The sequence below is a fragment of the Melopsittacus undulatus genome, chromosome 6 (assembly GCF_012275295.1).
Source record: "Melopsittacus undulatus isolate bMelUnd1 chromosome 6, bMelUnd1.mat.Z, whole genome shotgun sequence".
In the NCBI taxonomy this organism is placed as follows: Eukaryota; Metazoa; Chordata; class Aves; order Psittaciformes; family Psittaculidae; genus Melopsittacus; species Melopsittacus undulatus.
In genome coordinates, this window is record NC_047532.1 from 8,434,967 (window position 1) to 8,459,039 (window position 24,073).

At 40.2% G+C, this 24,073-nt stretch overlaps 1 protein-coding gene across 4 annotated transcripts in view; it reads left to right on the forward strand.

Moving 5' to 3' along the window:
* Positions 1-24,073, forward strand: part of SLC44A5 (solute carrier family 44 member 5) — a 94,482-nt gene that overhangs the window by 17,293 nt on the left and 53,116 nt on the right. For 3 of the 4 annotated variants that reach the window (XM_034063481.1, XM_031050758.2, XM_034063480.1), the window contains exons 2-3: positions 2,345-2,429; positions 2,805-2,997. In XM_034063481.1, coding sequence (XP_033919372.1) covers positions 2,991-2,997 — 7 coding nt within the window. In that variant the 5' untranslated portion in view covers positions 2,345-2,429; positions 2,805-2,990. Of the gene's footprint in view, positions 1-2,344; positions 2,436-2,804; positions 2,998-24,073 lie in introns of all 4 variants that reach the window. The other variant, XM_034063482.1, reaches the window with a different exon arrangement.

Here is a 24,073-nt window from a genome sequence, read left to right on the forward strand (position 1 = left end):
GCTGAGACAGTTTTTATAATTATTTGGCTCTTTAGGGGTGAGTAAAGGGACAAGAAATCAGGAAAAGTTGGTGTCTTATATTGCAGTTGGGCTGTAATAGGAGAATTTAGCATCTGTGCTGAGCTACAAATCTTTTTTGTGGGCAAATGGGAACTATACCTTATATATACAATCAATAATTTTATTGTTAGAATAATTAAGATTTTAACAGTCTAACCCAGTGATCTTTAGTAGTTCAAATCTAGTTATTACAGAAGAAGAGTACCTCTACAGAAAAATTCTCTAAAGCAGCTCGAGTTAAATGGAGCTGAAATTGTTACATTGGTGATTCTCAGTTTCTATCCCCTTTCTCTCTTGTCTAGTGACACAAGGTTTGTCCTTTCGTGTGTTACAGTAACGCCCAGCCAGCACCAGCCTGAAGCCACTAACGGTAGGACCTGGAACAGTGATGGAAGGTTCATCCTTCCATCCCTGCTCCATGTCCTAAGTTTGACAGCTTCAGTCTGGTGCTGGCTGGGTGTTACTGTGAGTTGCCAACATCTGGAGGCCCTTGTCAGGAGGAGTATGATGTTACTATTGATGTTTTCTTCCTCACTCTAGGATCCACTCTGGGACCTTTTTATGTTTGTTAACACACTTGTATACCTTGCTCTTCACTGGCCTACAGCTTCAAATTACATCCAAACTCACCATATATGATGTTTTACTTAGGTTAAATACTTCTCTTTGTTCTCTTTTGTTATCCTTGAAAAGTGGTATTTTCCAGCTCCAGCACTGTATTTCTTAACTGTTCATTGTGAGCTGTTTGTAGCCATAGGGACTCCAGAGCTATGCCTGTGCCTTGTCTTTTGTCATTTGATGCCTGTATGCTTTATCTTATGTCTATGCTTCTCAAGGTCCTGTATTTTTCTACACTGCATCCTTATGTAAGAGACATAAATATCTTGTTCTGCACAGACTAATTAGCTGTTTCTGTTACCTGTAAAACCGTGGTCACACCACAGCGTGATAAGCAAAAATGAAACAAATTAGTCACAATCATCTGGTCAGAAGGAGAATTGCTGTTGTAGTTAAACAAAAGCAAACCTGGATGTGATTCAGTAAATTCAGTAACTGATTTTCACTTGGATGTGAAAAAACTGATTTGCTGTCCATTCACTCCTGAAGTGCAGAAGTGCATAATGTTCACAGTTGCTTAACTGTGTTTACTATTTGTCTTGTTTGTTACCAGTACCTGCCTTGGAGGCAGTCAGATTTAAGAAATCTGCTACTGTGAGTACATCATTTTTCATCACCCATCTGGGTATTGTGTCAAGGAAACAGTGTCTTGCTAATTACTCTTAGCCTAATGCCATAGTATAGAAACACCTAGAGGATAGCATAAGTAAGCTGATTTAGAGCTCTTAAAACATGTGAACATAAGAGCTCTCCTGTGAAGTTAGGAGCAAGGTGTATTTGAAATACGACTCTGTTTAATACAATGAAGATAAATACATCCCCAAATTTGTTAACCACCTTGTTTTGTTACAGTGAAGGCTAAGCAAAACATGATGGTTGTGCATTGTACAACATATATGCAAGCCTGGGTGTTTATGTTTTTGCATGTAGTCTCTTCCTGCTGAACTTGTACTGATTCCTTTGGGAATTTGAAGAAGCTGTATTATTTGAGGAAGCAGTGCAGAAGTACCCAAGAGAATCCTGGAAGAAGACAAACAGAATAACCTTTCACAGTTCCTTCCAGCTTTATTTTCTGTGATCACTTATCTGGGAGGTGGCTGAGTCTCAGCAAGTTTGAGAGCCCGAAGACCCAATAAAAAGCAGTGTTTGGAATGCCTCTATCCCTGTTACCTTTTTCAGTGTTTGTAGCGGCTTCTGGTCAAGTGTCCACTGAACACAGTGGACAGCATTTGGCACAGGGTCAGTTGTTGCTTAAAAATTCATTCCTTGTTTCCTCTTGGATAAAGAAAGTACTAGGCAAAATAGGTTCATAATACTCATTGGACTGTGCTGACTTAGACGAACTAAAGGGATCTCCATCAGGTGATGTGATAGAGAAGGCATAAACTCCATGAAAGTGATGGGAAAGCAGTGGCAAGCCTAATAAGTAATTCCTGGGAAAAAAATAGGTATATTGTAAACTCATGTTTTACTTTTGCTAGGATGATGGGAAATAAATGTATGGCAGCCACTAGAGTTAGGTGGGTGTCTTAGACATCGGAATTTTCTTAGGCAGCCCATGCATCCCTGCAGTACCTGACTGTAATTTTAGACTACAGATGTCTGCAACTTCAGCTTGGTCCTAATGTTTTCTTTTTTTTTTCTTTTTTTTTCTTTTTTTTTTCAGATCTCTATGTTGTTCAGTCAGAATTCATTGTTGCCAAGCTTTTGTGATCCTGAAATTCCAGTCTCTGGAATTCACCTCTGTCTAGGTATAGGTACAAATGCCTTTATATGTGTCATTCTCAATAATAACTGAGCTGTAATCCATATGAAACATCAGGAGCTTGGGGTTTTTTCAAATCATGTTACTCTGCAGGTGCACTTCACAGCAGCTGGGCTGCTATGAGCACCCATAAATAAAAGTAGCCAGGAGGAAATCTCTCCAGCTTGTGGGATAATCCTGTATAGCCTCCCACTGATGTAGAAATTCAGTGCTGTCTGCATGCTCATACAAATGATGGGGAATTTTTACAAGCAGGGATGGGATGCCTTTGGCCCTTCCTTCCTTAGAAGCATTTGCTTCTAAGAAGTTTGCACATTTCCAACTTCTATCCACATAAGTGAAATCATCCTTTCCCTCCTAGGTTGTGCTGAAGAGACTTGCAGTAACCGACTGGCCTCCTTAAGTGCTGGACTCAATCAAAGCTCCTTCATTGTCCTAAAACCTGAAACCCTGCCTTTGGTTGGCCTCTGACAGCTGCCTAGACAAGGAAGTTTGCCCCAAAACGGACCTCTCCCTAAAGAGAACCAGTGACTGAGGTTCTCACAAGATGTCTGGTGGGTTACTTGTCCATCAGGAAGTCCCATGTTTTTACCTGTTTCTTAATCCAGGAGATAATCAGTTAAAATATATGGTCTAGCGTATGCTTTTGATGTTGTGAGGGTGGGAACTTGCTTCTGCCTTATGAGCGTGTGTAACCAGAAAGAGGAGGTCTAACACACAAGTGGGCCAGGATTATGCTTAATATCTCTTCTGCACAGCTGGTGATATGGAGAAGAAAGTAAGTTTCTTTTTCAGGTTAACAGATTCCTGCTGGCCAATTGCATGCAGAGCATTTAGACTCATACAAACTGATGTGCCATGAAAACTGGTAGCTGAATTAGTGTCCTTCATAATCAGTGTACTTTGAAATAAATGATTATGCTGAATAATAGCCCTGGTACTTATTTAAGATTTGTTGTACTGGATGTTACAGTAAAACTAATTGTTGTCTTCATCACTTCTATTTTTCTACAGGAGTTTGAATGTCTTGGACGTGACCAGGTTGCTAAAAACCAGCTGACTAACAGTTTAGCAAAATACAGTACTTATTTTTAGATTTTTTTTCGCCCAGCAGAATGATGTTCCTATGCTGTTGCTTTGCTCTGACAAAAGGCAATGAGCTGTATCTGTGAATACCCCTTTTTGTTGGCTTCAGTACAATGCAAGAGCTGTGCTAACATCTAGACAACTGCTATAAACAGGAACATGATAATAAGTGCTGGGTGCCTGTGACCAGTGTTCTTGAACTCTTGTAATATTTACCCCCATAAGTAATTTAAAGGTCTGAGTGGGATTTGTGAGAAATGCTTATATACATACAGAATCATAGAATTGTAGAATAGTTAGGGTTGGAAAGGACCTTAGGATCATCTAGCTCTAACCCCCTGTATTTAGGAAAATAGGTATATAATACAAATATACATATATAATACAAATATACATATATATATATTTCCTTGCTATCATATTTCTGGCAGCTGTCCAGGTCCCTACAATCCCCAGGCAAAACAATAATAGCAGAATTGTTATAGCAATTAATACCTAATTTCATTTGGAAAGCACATATGTGCATACATTGTATTTCTGTTTATGTGGGTCATGGTGAGTGGACCCTTCCTAATTCATGCTGGTGGGCTCTTCACAGATGACTGGGAGTTGTGGCAAGAGGAATGAAACACTTGTCAGCATCTTGCCACAGGCTGGAAATGAGACAGCACTTTGGGACCAGTCCCCCAGTCTGAAGCAGAATATCCATCTCCACAGCTGTTTTGGAGCTTATTTTGTGATTGTAGAGAAAACAGTAAAGTGAGCTTACCTACTGGAAACTGCTGGCTTTTTCTTCTGATGCCTCCATAATGAAAGGTTTCCCATTCAATCCAGGGAATCAAAAAATCTGTCGGTAGTGAATGAGTTAGTTTGGGGTACTGAAAAACAAAACAGGAAACAATGGAAGTTTCTTAACAAAACCAACCCAACCCCAAAACAAGTTAATCTGTAACTGAGGATAGTAAACAACTAAACAAACAAACCTACTAGAATTTTGGGCCACAAGCTGTCAATAGAGTTGTATATTACAACTGGAAAAGTGGCTTTGCAAGCAGAAGGAAAAGCCCCCTCAGCTGCTAAAAGCTCCCTGTCATGTTAGTCAACGGGAAAATGAACATGAGCCGGCTGCAGTGTACGCTTACAGCCCAGAAAGCCAACTGTATCCTGGGCTGCATCAAAAGGAGAGTGACCAGCAGGTGGAAGGAGGAGATCCTGCCCCTCTACTCTGCTCTCGTGAGACCTCACCTGGAGCATTGTGTGCAGTTCTGGTGTCCTCAACATAAAAAGGACATGGAACTGTTGGAACAAGTCCAGAGGAGGCCACGAGGATGATCAGGGACTGGAGCACCTCCCATATGGAGACAGGCTGAGAAAGTTGGGTCTGTTCAGCCTGGTGAAGAGAAGGCTGCGTGGAGACCTCGTAGCAGCCTTCCAGTATCTGAAGGGGGCCTACAGGGATGCTGGTGAGGGACTCTTCATTAGGGACTGTAGTGATAGGACAAGGGGTAATGGGTTGAAACTTAAACAGCAGAGGTTTAGACTGGATCTAAGGAAGAAATTCTTTACTGTGAGGGTGGTGAGGTACTGGAATGGGTTGCCCAGGGAGGTTGTGAATGCTCCATCCCTGGCAGTGTTCAAGGCCAGGTTGGACGAAGCCTTGGGTGATATGGTTTAGTGTGAGGTTTCCCTGCCCATGGCAGGGGGGTTGGAACTGGATGATCTTAAGGTCCTTTTCAACCCTAACTATTCTATGTGCACCATAACCACTGCCAGAAAAGATACAAGAGAAAACCTATGACTGTTGTGTATTTATGCTCTATCTCACACAAAGGTGTAAGGAAAATATAATGAGAAAGGACAACACAGTAAAGAAGCAGTTTTGTTTCTTCCTGGAGGATGACTTCCGTTTGTTGACACTAGCAACTGCTTGTAACAAAGCTGTGTTTGCAGGTCAAGATGGGAGCTTTTATCCATGCAAGTACCAAAGTAGAGTTAATACATTTCCTCTGACACTGTCAGAACATGCTAGTACTTGGTGTAATGTCCAAGTTAAACATGAGCGTTAGGAAACCTCAGCAGACTCCCTGAGCAATCTTAAGGTGATGCTGGAATTGAGCTAGGACAGGGGCTTACAGAAATGCTGGAGCTAGTTCATAGCTCCTCCTGCTTTACTTGCCTATCTCACAAGGCGTGTAAGTACATTGACTGGGAGGAAATCACCCTTGTCCTTGTAGAAGACTTTAACTTCCCAGGTATCAGCAGAGAGATCATACAGTGGACATGAACGGGCTCATGTAATTCCTGGAGCATACTGGAGGGAACTTCTTGGTGCAGGTACTAAGGGAGCCAACTAGGAAAAGCGCCTTCCTAAACCTGTTGCTTGTAAATAGAGAGCAGCTCATGGCCCACATGGTGGTTGGTGGTTGGCTTGGTCTCAGTGAGCATGAAGTAGTTGTTTCAAATTCTTGGTGACAGGAGAAAAACTGCCAGCAAAACTTCTGCCCTGAGCATGGGAAGAGCAGACTTGGGGCTGCTGAAGGAGCTGGTTAGTCAGGTCCCCTTGGAGTCAGCTTCTGAAGGTGGTGGGTGCTGGTTGAGTTTTAAGAGTGCAGAAGCAGACAACTCTAAAGCGTGGTAAGGCAAGCAAGGAGATAGAGGGCTGCCTTGGCTGAGCAAGGATCTTCTTCTAGAACTTAGGTGGAAAAGTGTACAGACATTGGAAGCAAGGACAGGTGACATGGGAGGACTACAGGGATGCTGTGCTGCACTGTAGGGAGAAAATTAGTGCAGCCAAAGCTTGATTAGGGTCTCTCTATGTTCCACCTATATGTCTTTTTGTTACAAAACAGTAATTTTGCTAGGAAGTACTGCTTTAGTTGATCACTTGTGCCTTCATTGTTTCTTCTGTTTTAGAGGAATTTTGTGAAATTTCCTCCCCATCCTCACTATTCTGATTTCAACACTACAGATCTGACCTACAGCAAAATGAAAGTGAGCAAGAGGATGTTTTCTTCTGTGATACATTTGCATTTCATGTCACCATCACAAATTTTAATTTTTTTAAAGGTAATTGCAGGTGACCAAACTATAATCATATTTAGAATATAAGTTTTCAATCAGGATGAATTTATACTTCCAGCTGTGAGTTCTCTTTAATGCGTGATTTTTCCCCGTAGGAAAAACTGCCATTTTCTTTTCATAGAATCATAGAATGGTTTGGGTTGGAAAGGACCATGCACTTCCAACCCCCCTGGCATGGGCAGGGACACTACACACTAAACCATGTCATCCAGGACTTTGTCCAGCCTGGCCTTGAGCACTGCCAGGGATGGAGCATCCACAACCTCTCTGGGCATCTTGTTCCAGGGCCTCACCCCGTCACTTCTTCCATATATCTATATCTAAAAAACTTCTATATATCTAACCTGAGCTGCCCGTTTAAGTTTGAACCTATTATCCCTTGTCCTGTCACTCCAGTCCTTGACGAAGAGTCCCTCTTCAACATCCTTGTAGCCCCTTTCAGATACTGGAAGCTGCTATGAGGTCTCCATGCTGTTTCCCTTCTCCAAGCTGAACAGCCCCAACTTTCTCAGCCTGTCTTCATATGGGAGGTGCTCCAGCCCCTGATCATCCTCGTGCCCTACCCCGGACTTCTGCAAAACTTCAGTAGTGATAAATCAGCAAGTTGTTGGAGGCGATTTTGTTCATTTGTTTTGTAGCTTTATGGAAGTAGGGGGAAAGCCCATCACAGCAGGTTGTACAGCTGAAAGTCAGTTGCCAGTCTTTTCCAAATCTTTGGGTACGTTAAAATGCTAAATCTGTAATAATTACTTTGGCTGTGAGAAAATCTTCCCCTGAAAGCCTTGAGTATGAGGAACGTTGTCATGGACCTTCACGTTAGAGAAAGATCAGGAAAAATTTAACGGGTAAAGGAAGCCTCTCATTTTCATCAGTTAGGTTTTAATGACTCGTGTGTTGCTCTAGACAGGAAAATTGTAGAATGTGTGAAAAGAAGCTCACAACTTCAGGACCATTTTTTCCAGTAACTTTTCTTTACTGAGTATCCACTCAAAGCAATTGCAAATGCAGTTGTACAGACACAGCTCTGATAAATTATTACAGTACCCCAGAAACAATAGGTCTTAATACCTAATGATCAGAACTCTGTTTGGCTTGATGTACTTAATTCTGGTGATGCCCTTTGCAGAACAACTGAAACATTTCTAACACTGGCAATATGAGTAGGATGGAATGTGAATCATGGGATAGATTTTCGCTTGAATTCTCTAGTGAGTGGGAAGTGTTTGAAAGGGTGGGGGGAAGGGAAAGTCCAGGGATGGAGGTCAAGAAAATGCCATCTCTTCTTTTATTTTTCGTTAAGTCTAAATGGTGACATTTATTCATATGGTGGTTTTTATGTGTACTGTGAAAACACACAATTGCTTCAGTGTTCCAGCATGAGCTTGATGACAAGTAGGGCTTAGCGGGATACATACCAAAATCATAGTGAAGGAAATGGGGACCACGTCTTGACATGAAAGAACTGGCAACACATAGCTAGAAACCTGTTGCAAGATGATACAGGTCACTGGGAAGCTGACTTCACTTTTGACTTCACTGACTTCACTGTGCAGCAGTCCATAACCATAAGAGGTTTTTTTCCTGTTTTTTTTAGTCTCCAGTGAAGCAGGAACACTGGGGATAGTGATTGGTACGTTTGAAAAAGCCTGGGATTGGAAAACGTTGGCCTCTGTCCTTAGAATAGAATAGTGACTTGTAACAGCCTTCTGGCATGTGATCTTAGAAAGTCTGTCTTCTGTGTCTCAGTATTCCCAGCTTGTCATGTTTAATCTATATTAATTTTCTGAGTTATTATAGAAGCTTTGATTAGGTTTAGTGATAGAGATCTCATGTACAAGGTGCTCCAAGAGGGAAACCGTTTGTTACCCTTCATTTTGTCCATTAATAACAGGAAAATACATGGTTGTGGTTCAGGTAGTATTTTTTTTCCTTCAAAAAAGTTCATTATTGCATTTCCTAAAGCATTCAGGATATAGATGTATTATCATCTTAGACAGTGTTTTGCAGTACATGCTCGTTATCTATATGGTTCTGTGAAGAAATCATATGGGGCTTACTGTGTGCTTTTGTAAGAATTCAGGAATCATTTCATTAATGTATTATTCAGAAGTCAAAACCAAGTAGTAACATAACTATCAAATTCTCACTTATGCACAATTTACTAGGGTTATAATATGACTTACTTGGATTCAGTTGATGGGAATGTGCTGTTCAGTTAGAAGATGCTTAGGTGCATTAGGAGAAATTACTGCTGATGGTTAAACTGAAGTCATATTGGGGCTTGCAAAGAATTGTATCTTGAAACATGCTTGGATTTGATCTTCCTTCCTTCCAGTTCACACCATTCTTAATTAAAATACTGCTATGCTTTAGATTCAGAATTCTGACATAATGCCCTTATGTTGCCTGCTAAATCTAACTTGTAGACTTGTGTTTAGCTAAGGACATATGGAGAAGCCTACTGCTGTTCTCAGATGCCTGATTGGTTTGTAAACTGTTCTCCACACTCGCATCCCTGTATCCCTGTATCCCCTGCCTGATGGGGTGTTTCCAGTTCCACTTGCTCTGAAGTTCTCCCAGCTTTTTGCTTTGGGCTTTTTTTTTTTCCCCTCCAGAGCAATTTTTGTTGCCATGGCTTGAGCTCCAGGAATTCCAGCTTAGATGGAGACCTGGGATCTGGTGATGTATCTTTTAGTTAGCTATTCTGCAAAGTCAGAAAGAGCAGTGTTGTTTTTCCTGGGGGGTAGGGGAGGGGAAGGGGAATTGCAGACAGTCAGGACACGTAATGACACAGTGCAGTAACACCCTGATGACTTCCTTGTGTAAGGCAACTGCTTCAGTGTCATAGTGACTATGCAGGAAACTTGCTCAAGCACCGGAACCTTCCCGCAGTTAAAGTAATTGTAGTTTCCTCAGATTAAATTGTATTTCCTACTTCCAAGATCATTACCTGCTTTATGGCCTATTTAGCAAAGAACTATACTGTCCCGTCCTGTAAAGTCTCATCCTGGTCTTGATGTCAATTCAGCAGAATTTTTCTAGCTTTTTGATAATGTTCACTGCAATTTAACATTTATTCACTGTGAGAGTAATCATTGCATGAGATTCATATGAAAAATTGAAATTTATATAAACTTGTCTTCTCCCACAAAATGATTCAGGCAAATTGTATTTCTAGACAAACACTAAAAATTGCTGATCACTCAGGATTTTTCCTTCTCTATGAATACAAGGCAGAGCAATGGGTAAATTTTAGGTGAGACAGAAATGTGCTGTCGGCTGGAGCATCAGTGGAACTAGCTGATACTCACTTTCCTGCACCTTCAGGACTACTTCCAAAGGGTAGTATGCCAAAGTGGGATTCCTTTCTTGCAAGGAGCACAGGTCCTCTGGACAAGTTGGTTTTATCCTGTTCTCTGTGTTTCTTTTCTATCCTGCATCTCAGAAAATAGGTATTTCTGATAAATTTTGCTACCACTGCAGAAATGTTTTGTCTCATCTGGTCCCTAGAAGTGTGAGGAAGAGATTTTTGGCAAAATATGTCAGGGTTATGTTTCAATGATCCATGTGCTTTAATAAGGCACTCTAATGTGAAAAGGATGTCAAAGGAAAGCTCAAAAGAAACATTGAAGTGAACTGGTAAACATGTCCTCGAAGGTTGGTTATGCAGACCTCCACTGAGTGTAGGGTAAGCTCAGTCTCCCTTCAGTGTCCTTTCAGGACTGCCTGTCCTGTTTCCAGGAATGGGGAAGCCACCTTGATAACAGGCAGTTTCACCAGGAGTCCTACACTGTTAAAGTATTGTGAGCAGCTGAGGACTGCGTGGAAGGAAGAGAGAAAAATCAAATGATACAGAGCAAAGAAAGAACATTAAAAAGTAAAAATAAATAGTTCAAAGATAATGTGTGGTTGCCAAAGGCAATAGCAGTAATTGAGATCTTTAAGTCCCATATGATGAATCAAACAGGAAAAAAAAATGAGTAATACAGCCTAAGAAATAACCAAAGGTATGGAAGAATTTAAGGGACTTCAGGTAAGGAGAAAAAAAGAAGAGAAGGCAAGAAAAGCTGAGAGGGGAAAAACAAAGGAAAACCGAATTAAGTACTCACAGAATCACAGGCTGCCTGGGGTTGGAAGAGGCCTCTGTCCATCACCTGGTCCAGCCCCCTGCTCAGGCAGGGCCACCCAGAGCTGGTAGCCCAGAGCCATGTCTGGCTGAGGAGCCCCAGCTCCCCCAGCCTCTCCTGGTAGCAGAGATGCTCCGGGTCCTGCAGCACTGGGTGGCCCCTCGCTGGGCTCTCTGCAGTGTGGAGATTTGAGAATTTGACAGCCAGTGTGCATTTAAGATGCCATGTGGCAAATAAGGTTTAGGTACCAAGCCCTGAATTTCAAATCACAATTAACTTTATGCTGAAAGGAAAGTATATACTTAAAATTAAGCCCACTTTTAAATGCTTTCCTGAATGAGGCTGTATATAAGAGGAGCGACGAAGTATTACAGTGGATGGAATGTGAATCACAGAATCCCAAGGGTTGGAAGGGACCTCAAAGATCATCTAGTCCAACCCCCCTGCAAGAGCAGGGTAACCTAGAGTACATCACACAGGCACTTGTCCAGGCTGGCCTTGAATATCTCCAATGTAGGAGACTCCACAACCCCCCTGGGCAACCTGTTCCAGTGCTCTGTCACTCTTACAGTAAAGAAGTTCTTCCTGATGTTAACGTGGAACCTCCTATGCTCCAGTTTACACCCATTGCCCCTTGTCCTACCACTGGATATCACTGAAAAAAGCCTAGCTCCATCATCCTAACACCCACCCTTTACATATCTGTAAACACTGATGAGGTCACCCCTCAGTCTCCTCCAAGCTAAAGAGACCCAGCTCCCTCAGCCTCTCCTCATAAGGGAAATGGTGTATCTACTAAGAGACCCAGTTTCACTTACACAAAGAAGTTGGATCAAGTCTGAAAAGTTACATTAATGCTAACATTTATTAACATTTGAGATCCTTTCAGTTTAGTATTAACTGTTTATATTTGCAGGGTCTGTTGCAGCCTTTGGCTTACTTGATCTGTGCCCTCGATGCATGTATACCTTTATAACATAAATATTCACAAAAAAAAGTTGGGCTTTTTGATTAGCAATTTTTATTTTGTGAAGTGTCACTTCCAGATGCAACCAGATGGATTTACTGGAATAGGCCATTTCTTACAAGCTGAAGCATCTGACTGAAGCAACAAGTGACTGGCAAAGTGACTTCTGTTTAACAGGACTTTTAACTTGATAAATTCAGTGACTTGTCTACTAGGAGACTTCATAACATGTAGAGCTCACTGGCAGTATAAATTCACATACAGGGGATTTTGCTAAAGCATAGGTTTAATACCTCTAAAAAATAACAAATAATATATAGTCAAATAAATGTGCAACCTCAGTGTTGAGTATAATGTCAGTGTTGTGTGTGATTGTGAATGTGTTGAATGTGAATGAATGTGAAAATGTGTAAAGAAAAACATGAATCAGTGGAGAAGAAAATAGTTCAAATAAGAGCAATGAGTTACAGTTACCATAGAAAAAGTGCTCTCTGTTAGCAGCTTTGCAGAATTAATAAGTGACAGAGCAGATGTTCTCTCTTTGTTTCTCCATGTTTGCATGTTGTAGTTCTAAATTGAAACAGTGTTTGAATAGAGTTTGAACACATGCACATTTTGGAAATACAAGTCAAATTCTGGCATATCAGAGTCTTAGTAAAAAAGAAGAAATGTTTTAGAGGAATGTGTATTGATTGTCTTTAAAACATACCAAACAAATCCCAAAAAAAAACCATTTTTGGGCAGTAATTCGTCTTGAAACTGAATGAAAATATAAACCAATATCCACTGCCCTACTAAAATTCTGGCAGCAAGCATGTAGCTTCAATGGCAACAAAAGAATCTAGGGAAGCATAAAAGAATATGGTGTTACCGTTGTCTTCAGGGAGTTACCCTCATCACCAGATGGTTGCAGAATTAGGTCCATAATACAACAGATGTAGCAATATGTCTGTGTATTTCTATCAGAATTGGCCCATAACATTCATCCATTGATCTCCAACCTCACACAACTGCTGTACTTAAGCTGTGGTGCCATGATTCATGCTTGCATGCTCCTGCCTTCTCTAGTGCCATGGCACAGCTTGGTGGGGCCCTGCAGTGAAGCTGAGCCACATGCTTTGCTCAGAGGTGGTTTTCAGTCTTGTCACAATGGGGCTTTTACCATCAACCTGCAAGAAAGCTGCTGTTGGCACAAGGCAGAGGACCAACCTCTTGAGTTTCAGCCAGCCCTTAAGCTGAGCAGCCAGGTGCTTTAATTAATCTTGAAAAGCAAATCATGTGCTGAGGAGTACAATACAGAATTTCAAGCTGCTCAACTCTTCCTCTTGTGAGGAAAAATGGAGCTACAGCTTTGGGGTTTGTTTTCTCAGGTTGAAAAGTTTTGTGGCTTTGGTTTTGTTTGTGGGGTTTTTTTTGTTTTTTGTACAGTTTAGTTTATTGATTAACTAATACAGTCTGCAAATGTAAAGGGGATCTTCATTCAAGTTGGACTTTGCCCTGCATGTGTTTGTTGTGATTTACTATTTTAATACTTAAGAAGCAAACACATTTATTTAACATTTCTGTCAATACTTTTAGCTCATTTTCTTAACCCCTCATTTGAGACATAAAATGCGATGTCTCGATGACTGTCCTGTCACCCCTCATTTCTGTCCATGCTTTAAATGCAGGTCTTCTCAGACTTGATTTTTGATATAATCTCAAAACTTGGTCATGTGCTAGTTGAAACAAAGGTGTTGACATGCCTAATACTGGAAGCAATATCTTTAGAAGTCTTGTTTCTAAAACAGAATTAAGTCTCTCCGTTGGTCTGACTACTCTCAGGATAAATGCTAACAACATTGTAAGAATCTTGGTGTTCCACAAGAAATGCTATAACAAGAAGGAATTCTAACAGAGTGAGGAAATAAGGTAGAGGTTCAGAAGATGACTGGAAATGTTCTCCATCTATAGACAGAAATGTGAACAAACTTGATGAAGTTTCATTGATAATTTCGATCTTTATTTCACTGAGATACTCTCTTGAATATTTGTTAAAGTCTTTGCACTTTCTTAAGGAACTCAGCTTTGGCCTCTCCTCCATGGAACTCAACAGGAATTTCCATGCTAGAATTAGTGACTCCAAAAGCTTTTGAAAATGAAACTAGATCATAAACCATTGGCTTTAGAATCACAATTGTCAAATTCATAAAGCTGAACTATACACAGGAAAGGAATGAAGTCAAAATGTGTCATTCTTTTCTTGTAACATAAACAGTCCTTTCCTGACATGTCCTTTCATTAGAATAATAGAAAATCATAGAATAGTTAGGGTTGGAAAGGACCTTCAGATCATCCAGTTCCAACCCCCCTGCCATGGGCAGGGACACCTCACACTAAACCATATCACCCAAGAGGCTCTGTCCAAACTGGCCTTGAGCACTGCCAGGGATGGAGCATTCACAGCTTCCCTGGGCAACCCATTCCAATGCCTCACCACCCTAACAGGAAAGAATTTCTTCCTTATATCCAATCTAAACTTCCCCTGTTTAAGTTTCAGTCATTAATCTCTCTGCCAACACAGGGCTATTTCTAAAGAATAGCTCTCTCTTTTCAAATTAGTTTCTGATTACCTTACCTAATTTGCAACAGTATTTGAATGTTGATTTCACTCTTTCCAGCTATTTTCTGTGATAGCCTGCTAAGCAGAATGTTTCTTGACTGGCAAAATATCTTAGGGAACATGAAGAGCTGCTTTTGTTTTAATGGAGGATGGTACAATGTAAAGGACACCAATTCAGAGGATATTAGCTGATGCTACTGCTAACTGAGATATTTAATTAGCACAGAGAGGTGTGGGGGTTTTCTGGTTTGGGTTTGGTTGGTTTTTTTTTTGACTTAACCAATTAGACCTTTTAAAATGTGTTTATTACACTGCAGTGTTTTTCTTCTTTTCATGATGTGCAATGGACTGTTGCAGGATAGTTTTTTAAAATACTTTTGTGTGACATTATCCCACTGACATTTTTCAGATTTTATATTAATTGAAAAAGAATATCCAGAAAGAAACATATTCTTCAACAACCTGTATAATCTTTTGTTCTTGCTCCTGTATCTTTCTCTATATGTTACTGATGAACATCCTTACAATTCATACTCCTGATTCAACTGATGTAATGGTTGTTTCATTTATAACATGCAGGCAGTTTGTAAGGATCACTACAATTAGTAATTAAATCTTTAACTTTAAGTAGTGAAGTTTTCAAGAGTAAAATATGAAGGTTAAAAAAAATAATCTGTGAGTGGAAGTTGTAGTAACTGTTGAAAGAACCATACATGCACAAGTCCATGGGACCTGATGAAATCCATCAGCTCCTGAAAGAGCTGGCAGATGAAATTGCTAAGCCACTGTCCATCGTATTTGAAAAATCATGGCAGTCAAGTGTAGTTCCCAATGATTGGAAAAAGGGAAATATAACCCCCATTTTCAAGAAGGGGAAAGGATGACCCAGGGAATTACAGACCAGACAGTCTCACCTCTGTGCCTGGCAAAATCTGGGAGCAGATTCTCCTGGAAGGCATGCTAAGGGACATGAAAAACAACAAGGTGCTTGGTGACAGCCAGCATGGCTTCACTAGGGGGAAATCCTGCCTGACCAATTTAGTGGCATTCTACAATGGGGCTACAAAACTGATGGACATGGGTGGAGCAGTTGATGTCATCTACCTGGACTTGTGCAAAGCGTTCGACACTGTCCCACATGACATCCTTGTCTCTAAACTGGAGAGACATCAATTTGATAGGTGGACCACTTGGTGGATAAAGAACTGGCTGGATGGTCGCACTCAGAGAGTTGTGGTCAACTGTTCAATGTCCAGCTGGAGGCCAGTAACAAGTGGTGTCCCTCAGGGATCAGTGTTGGGACTGGTCTTGTGTCGTGGTTTCAACATCTTTGTCGGTGACATGGACAGTGGTGAATGCTCCATGCCTGGTGGTGTCCAAGGCCAGGTTGGACGAAGCCTCGGGTGATCTGGTTTAGTGTGAGGTGTCCCTGCCCATGGCAGGGGGTTGGAACTGGATGATCTTAAAGTCCTTTCCAACCCTAACTATTCTATGAATCTATGAACTCCACACGATGTTTTTGATGAGGTGAAAGCAGTTAATGTCATAGCCTTGTAATTACTTTGTCCAGTGGTCTGGTGAAGTGCCCAATTACCTTTTCTGTTTTTCCGTCTCCTTCAACCCATTTAGTCAAAGCAATACCTTTTCCTAAAGTTGCACATCTTCTGAATCTTTAGATCTTTGCGCTATAATACAATGACTAGCATGGATTTTCAGAAGAGAACTGAATTAAAATGAAACTCAGGGCTTTCAATAGCAGACATGGATCAGACATATAAAGACCCTGGAGTGTGTTGCATTTCAGAGTTGTATGGGGAAAATCCTTCCAATTACAATTTTAAATCTCTCCATGTGTTTGCTTATAGACACACACAGGAATAAATTGTAAGTAAAATGCAATAATTGCAAAATTACTCATTAATAGTCTGTTTTTGGGGTTTTTTTTAGCTTCTCCAGAGATTTGGAATATCTGGGAGTGCTGGTAATAGATGAATGGATTTTACATTTATATGTAGCATAGGACAGATAAAGTGTCTTTCTCCGCATTTTCTTTTTTTGAAGAGATGAGTGTGTTAACAGAATGCTAAAGAAAAAGAAGGGTATAAGCGTGTGGTGTGAAATCTTCACTTCACACACTGACAGTTTAGTTTTGCAATACCTTTTGTTCATACCAACCAGAGGCTCATCAGAATGAATACTGTGGTGTGGTGGTTCACTGCAGAAAGCAAATTCAGACTGCAGACCATGAAATTTATGTTGATGCGCAATTCCCTCAAGGTCTCAAGAGGTTAGATTAATATACATGGGTAATGCATTCTGCAAGCTAATTTAAACATGGTATCTAAAGGCCATGAAGAGAGTGCTGTGACCTGCCCTGTCTGCAAGAAAATGTGTCCTGACTGTGTTCTACCAGTGTACCCCTGGGACAGAGCAGAACTCTACATGGCACCAGTAACAGTTACTAGCCACAGAAACTTGCTTATTGCTATAGACGTCCATGTAACAAATCATGCTAGCAGCACCTTCATGGCTGAATGATAAGCTTATGTGCTTTGCAGCACTTGGCAAGAGGCAAACGCAGACTGCAGTTCAATGTCCTGGGTTCATCAGTAGCAGTCATTTTTCTCCTTGTCGATAGCTGGTGCAGCGCTGTTTTTCTGACTTTCAGCCTGGGAACAGCGCTGATAACACCGATGGTTTTAGCTGCTGTTCAGCAGTGTTTACTCTGCCCAAGGACTTTATGAGCCTCGTGCTCTGCCAGGGTGGAGGGGAAGCCAGGAGGAAGCAGAGACAGGACACCTGACCCAAACTAGCCAAAGAGATATTCCATTGCACAGCACTTCATGCCCGGTATATAAACTGGGGGCAGTTACCTGGAAGGGCTAAATCACTGATAGGGTCAGGCTGGGTGTTGGTTGGAAGGTGGTGAGCGGTTGTATTCTCTTCCCTTGTTATTTCCCTTATCGTTATTATTATTGGTGGTAGCAGCAGTGGTTTGTGTTATACCTTAGTTACTGTTCTTATCTCAACCTGTGGAAGTTACATTCTTTCAACTGTCCTCATCCCTCCAGGAGCAGGGGGAGGAAGAAGGGTGGGGGGAAGTCTTGACTATACTTTTCAGTGTCATATATCCCTAATAGAAAAATGCACTGCAGTGGATTCAGCAACAAAAATGTAACACTAAAGGCTCAACTTTCAGGATTTGCTTTGCTTTTAATTGCTATGATTTCACAGATTTCACAGGATGTTACAACTTTGTCCCAGTAGTCTTTTATAAGAACAGGAACTCTTGTTTCCAGTTATAATCTATACACTTACTAATATTTACCAAATATAAGGTACTGATTTATAGGAATACACTGGAGATTAAACTAGAGACTAGCTTTTAGGCATCTAGGCCTAATATTAGTCATTTTAAGCTCAGAGAATATAGCAGAACTTCTCATCAGCAGGTTCTTATATCTATTATGCTCTTACTGCTTACTGTTCTTAAAATGTTAAGGGACATCTGTGGTGCATAAAACTGAGTCTGAGACTGTAAAAATGCTCCTTTCTCTGTGACACTAAAGTAGATGAGGCAAGTTGCACTTCTGGAGCTGGGAGGGAATTTTCTGATCTCTCTGTCGAGCAGAACAAATCCTTATTTTTATGGCTTTCATCTTTTATGTTTTTGCAGGTCTAAGAAACACTTTCTCAGGGTTGCCGAGATTGATATGTACTCTGAAAATCAACCCAGACCATATGTTACCTCCTACTTTGGTTTTGGTTTATCTCTGGGACATTTTTTCTACACAAGTTACTTGTCTGTTACAACATTCACGTGTTAAACACACACATGAAAAATTCATGTCACAGTGGGCTGGGATTTTCTTTTTTGTTTTTATTTCTTTTCCCTAGGAGCTGGAATCCACTTTTTATGTCATTTGTGTATGAAGTGGGAGCAGTAGCCTGAAGCTGCTACAAAGCCTTTAAGAGTACCTCTTCCCATTTAGGTAACAGGGATGATCTGAACCAGCATTTACATTTGACAAAATGCCCAGATACTGAGCAGTCTCTTCTTAAAATACTACTAAGGCCCATGTTAGCATTGCTATAATGGAAGCAGACATTGGGCTGAGTTAACATGGAGTAGCCTTTCTTTTGAACAATATGTTATTTAGACTGTGCAAATCATTGTAGAAATGTTCCTATGTGTTTTATCTTTTGTAATTGCCTCTTCACTAATTCCACATACCTTATGGCTGGTCCACATGTAATGATTCTTATATATGGGGTTTACTTCTATAATAATTTCAGATTAGACTGAGCATTCAGGACTTATGCCATTGTGTCCATGAATTATATTCTGGACATTGAATCCAGAATTACATTCTTCACCCCTTTTGGTTCTAAGTTGATATACCATCAGTGATAGAAAATGTGTTCCTAATTGCATAACAAACTGGGAAATCTGCAAACCTGTTATAATAAACTGGGTCTTACACATGTAGCACATCATGCATTTTGTTAATGAAATGGAGAGGGAAATCTGAGCCAGCTTTATGTGCTTAGAAAGTAACTTGGCACCTGCTTCTGCAGGAACAGGTTGTTCCATAGAAAGACTTTCCTCATAATGCACAGTGCTCTCTACAGAGGATTGGGGATGCACATCTGTAAAACATGGTTGCAAGTTAGCCTGTGTACAGGTTAAAGAGTTTTTCCCAGCTGTCTAACCAACGTGAAGATTTTCAGATTTAATCTTCTTACATTCAAAATCATTCATACAATTTTCAGATAATCATTCAAGTAGTATTTGTTTTTTTTTTTATTGTGGCACCTGATGATTAGATGCACAGTGATATTTTCTGCATGAGTGTAACAATATCTCATTAATTGTGTATGTTGGAAGCGCTGACAAGTTCGTTTTAGGAGCAAAACCCTTTAACTAATGTTGAATTACTTAATTATAAACAGTTTTATTAGCAAGGGATAGAACTTGGCTCAGTGCGTGCTGGCCAACTTAGCTTAATGTGTTGTGCTTTTTGGGATCAATAGAGACAAAAAACATCAGTAGTCACAGTCCCCTTCTTTTGTCTAAGAACACATTTGGCTTTATTCAGATTCAAGCTTTTGATTCCAGAGGATTTTTTTAAGAAGGCAAAATAAAGAATATAGTGTAAGTCTGTTTTTTATTAATAAAAGCAGAAAAACCTTGGAATGAAGGTTCACTTCTGACCATTTCTAACCAAGTGTAGGGGATTGATTTGCTCAGATAAATTCTTAAAACCTTCCTGTGTTATTGTTGTGTGAATATATTCACTGTTCCAGATACACAGAGCCATTGTTAACACCAGTAAGTCTGCAGAGCGCATCCTAGAGTAAATGGCAGCAGTCTCAGAAACGAAGGCAGAATAAATGAAAATGTGTCTGCCTATTAAAATACTGGATCTAATTAACATAATCTTACAAACTCCTCTTGTAACTGTATATCTAACGGTTCAGAAACAGCCACGGAGAGCTGGTTCTTTGTTCATTATACCAGACAGTGTGCAGTACATAGACTAGTTTCAGAAAGGCAGACATTCATCATAATGCATCTTATGTACAGTGTTATACAGATGTAAATTTTAACCTCTGTTAAAGCAGCAGTAGTCACAAGTCACAAATCTCCATCTGAATGGTTTTCTTTATATGATTTTTATATCATTCTTAGCGTTTTTTCTTTCTTCTTTTTTTTTTTACTTTTTTTTTGTCCTAAGACTATCTCTACAAGGTGTGTGTCTCTGTATAGAAAACACAGTGAATGAGCAAGTGTCTAATGATAAGGTTTTTTCACTCATTTTCTAGACAAATCTGTTGTTTTCCTAATGTAATCAGTTTAAAGCATAACTGGCTATTTTTATATTCAAATATCATACCAGCTCAGTACTCAAGTGCAAAAATCATTCATGCAATTAGGCAGTTAGGCTTTCACATGAAACTGTGTGCATGTGGTTCAAAAAACCCCTTTGTGAAGGGAAAATAACATATTTTGTAGCTTTTAGAAATGCTTTAAACTATCAACATACTTGTGGTATGTTGAACTGTCCAGACTAATGCAGTGTAATTTATCAGCTACTGCTCTGCATACACGTTTTGTTGGTATTTTAGCAATGTTTGTGTAGAGCAGCCCTTCAGGTCATCCTGGAGGATATTCTCTTAAGAGAAAATATTTTACCAGTGTTAAATATGCTTGAATTTCTGGTACATTGTCTTTGAGGAAAATGAAGTGGCCACTCTGCACGTCATCATCTTGTGGTCAGGGCAGGGTTTGCCCTGGGGGCTGGGGCTGTCCCCGGACACCTAGATGAGGCCGGCATGGCCAGGGACCAGGAGTGAACCCAGGACTGAGGGGGTGAATATTTGTATATGCCATTGAAAAACAAAGGCTGAGAGACAGGAGTTTGTGAAGTGAATCGTGATGTCTGGGTTGAAATTTTTAGAAATGACTATAATTTCCTAATGTTATTCAAGACGATGGAACCATGGGTATGCTGCTGTCAGTAGATTACACCCTCATAGCATTTCTCTTCTTTTGAGCTGACCGAAACTACAAAGATCTTATTCAAATGCTTGTGCTCACATAGAAGGAAAACATAATTCGTAATGCTACTTCAAGTGCTCTGTTTGCATCTCAAAGAAACTTTGATTTTGCTAAATAAGTTTTAACGTGAAGGTACCGTATAGATATGAGAGTTGTTTTCTAGTGGATACTTGATAGTATAAAAATACAATAGGGAATACGAGCTGATTTTGAATTAGTATTTTATCTCAGTTCTTAAAGGAATGTCTGTGAATTGTCTCCATTTTGAAGTCATTAATCACATAGGACCAAGCTTCCATCCCATTGGAAGTTGCAGTCATTATCAAAGATCAGAGTCCACTGGAGTGCTAAACATTTAGTGGAATAAATTTTGTTAGTCCTAAAAGCATACTGTAGAGGAGTATGAATAATGTAAATTTTCCCTTGTTACAACTTGCTCTAGAGCTGAAAGTTATCTTACATGTTTGATGCCTCCCCTTTGATGTCAGTATCAGGCTTATTTCGTCTGTAGTAATAGTGATGGGGTTTTTATTGTTCTTATCTCAGAAACCCAGAAGATTGGTTTCAAATTCCTATGCTCACATACAGGAATACAGTTCTTCCTAAAAGTGGGATCCTAGTTATGAAAGTGAACTCACCAGTTGCTAAATGTGCTCAGCAGGCACGTTGCCAGAGGGCTGCTGAAATGGGAGAATAGTACACATGTACCACACACTAGAAGCAGGGTAGTATACATGTACCACACACCAGGAGCAGGGTGGTACACGTGTACCACACTAGGAGCTGGGTAGTACACACCAAGAATGGAGTTTCAAAGGCATGAAGAGCCAAACAATGGAGGTAAAACTGAGGCAACAGTCTTTAAAATTTGGATGCTTGATATATTGTTTTCAAGGAAAAAACCTTAATTTTAAAATGTTTAATAAAAAGGAGGAGGGGTAGAAAGGATGGAACCTTGGCTTACTGTTTTGCTTTATGAGAACTAGGCAAGTAATCATGACTAAGAATTTAAACATTAGTTACATTTGGAGTTATGGAACAACATGAGACACATGGTAGATATGTACATTTTATGTTGGATGTTCTAACAACATGTTACATTAGGATTCCTGATGTCAAATTTTCACAGAGAATGGTAGCTCATTGGACAAACTCAGCTAACCAAAACCAGGTAAACTGCCCATTCCTAGTTTAAATCAGCAGCCTTTGGAAGAGGCTTGGTATGCAGAGGAGGACAGATCTTTAAAACCATGCATCACTGTTACGGCTTTGATTACTGTGGTTTCAAGATGGCTTTTGTGAGTTAGACACTGGTTTATTCAGAAGGTTGTGGGTTTGACTGTCCCCTTGCTTGCAAAGTTACTGAATTCATTTATACAAATAAAACATATTTGTGTATGGCATATAGATGTTGTACACAGTCCAGAATAATCCAATTTTTGTTTTCCTTCACCTGACATTTTTGTATCTCAAAAATGTATATAATTGTACTTCCTTTCCCAGTAGAAACAGTTCAGTGGTTTGTTTATTAATGGTAAATGCTGATGGATAATACCCTCCTTCTGAGCTTATGAAGGTATTATTTCAGTGTTATTTTAATGACTTACAGAAAGGGTCTCAGATGGTATGGTATGGTATCTGCATGCAGTGTTCTGCAGCATAGGACAAACTAGAAAAGGTTGCAGTGGTGTGTAAGGGTGTGTAAAGCATCTGGAGCTGGAGACTCAGCTAGGAGAAAAAAATACTTGGCTAAAGTCTGTTGTCCCTGATCAACTGGAGTAAAGCAGCCTAGAAAGGGAAACTTCTTGTGTTTTCTGGTCCTGGGTGGGAAGCATCTGCTTATTTCAAACCACCACTTTTTCCAGTTAAAGTATCTTCAAAGGCTGTATTTCTGAATATAGTCTTCATATAGAAGAAAAGATGCTGTAGTTTTCTAAAGCATGAGAGTATGTTTCAAGACCAAGTACCCATCCTAGATGGATTAATAAGTAAAAATGTTGGGAAAATGAGATGTTTAACGAAACAGTTACATCAAGCACGACTGTGTGATAACAGCTTGCTTTTCTCTAGAGTTCACCCAGTCTTCTGGGCCCAATCCCTGTCTGACAAAATGTCTCACAGGCTCATAGAATAGTTGAGGTTGCACTCATCCTACACACTTGCTCTGTTTCGGAAGCATTTTGATGTCTGTGACTTTGCTTGGAAATTCCAGAAGAAATTGTGGCTGCAGTAGTCCCAGAACAAGAATAAGACCTGGAAGCTGGGAGGGAAAAGAACAGACAGTATGTAATCTCTAAAGAATAATTTTGGGGAACAGCTAATAAGCCCACAGGAATGGAAGCCTTAATGGAGCTGTGTAGGTGTTCCAAACTGACAGCAAACTTGCTATTTGATCTTTAGGGAAGTGTAAAACCTCCCCTAGCTCTTAACATTCTTGATCACATGCCAGAATTGCAGCTTAGTGGTGAATTCAGTTGTAGTATACTAACCCTGTATGTTTTCAATCACCTTTCTGTGTACAGTTGTTTGACAACCGGTATATTTCAAAATCTGCCCAACCACCAGTGTTATCACTGGTATCAGGAGAATGTTAGCTGTGGACCTTTGAAACGTGATCATATGCTGGTCAAAGAGATTTAAGTGTTTTAGCTAATGTTAAGTGAACATGGAAACATGTTGATTGTACAGGCAACCCCTCAGGAAAAAAACATTGCACAGTTCTTGGACAGACTGATAGCCGGGTGTATGATGTGTTGTCACTCACTTTGTCTTGGGGCTATGACATGGAGAACATGATTCCTCAGATACATGGCTAATTAGGACAATGCAATAACATTCCTTTTAAAACCTATGATTCTTGGAGCCTAGTTCAGTGCTTGGTTTTCTTACCATCCTGGAAAATAATGTCAGCCTTCTCCATTGGAGTTTCACTGGCCTCAGGATTTCCAGGCAAGTTTCTTTATGGGATGTACATACGTAGTGCCTGTGGCCTGGGCTCTGCATCATGGGTAAAAAGGCATAGTACTTCAGTCTTCTTGAAACCTTCTTCAGCCCTTGTCTTTCACTGTGTTGTGTTTTCCATCCTCTTCTGTTCTCATGTCCCCCAGTAAGACTATGGAGATGACACTTGATTTGTGAGCGGTGCTGGAAGCTCTCAGCTCCACTTAGTCAGTGGCAGTCATTTTTGAAACTCAGACCAAGTGTG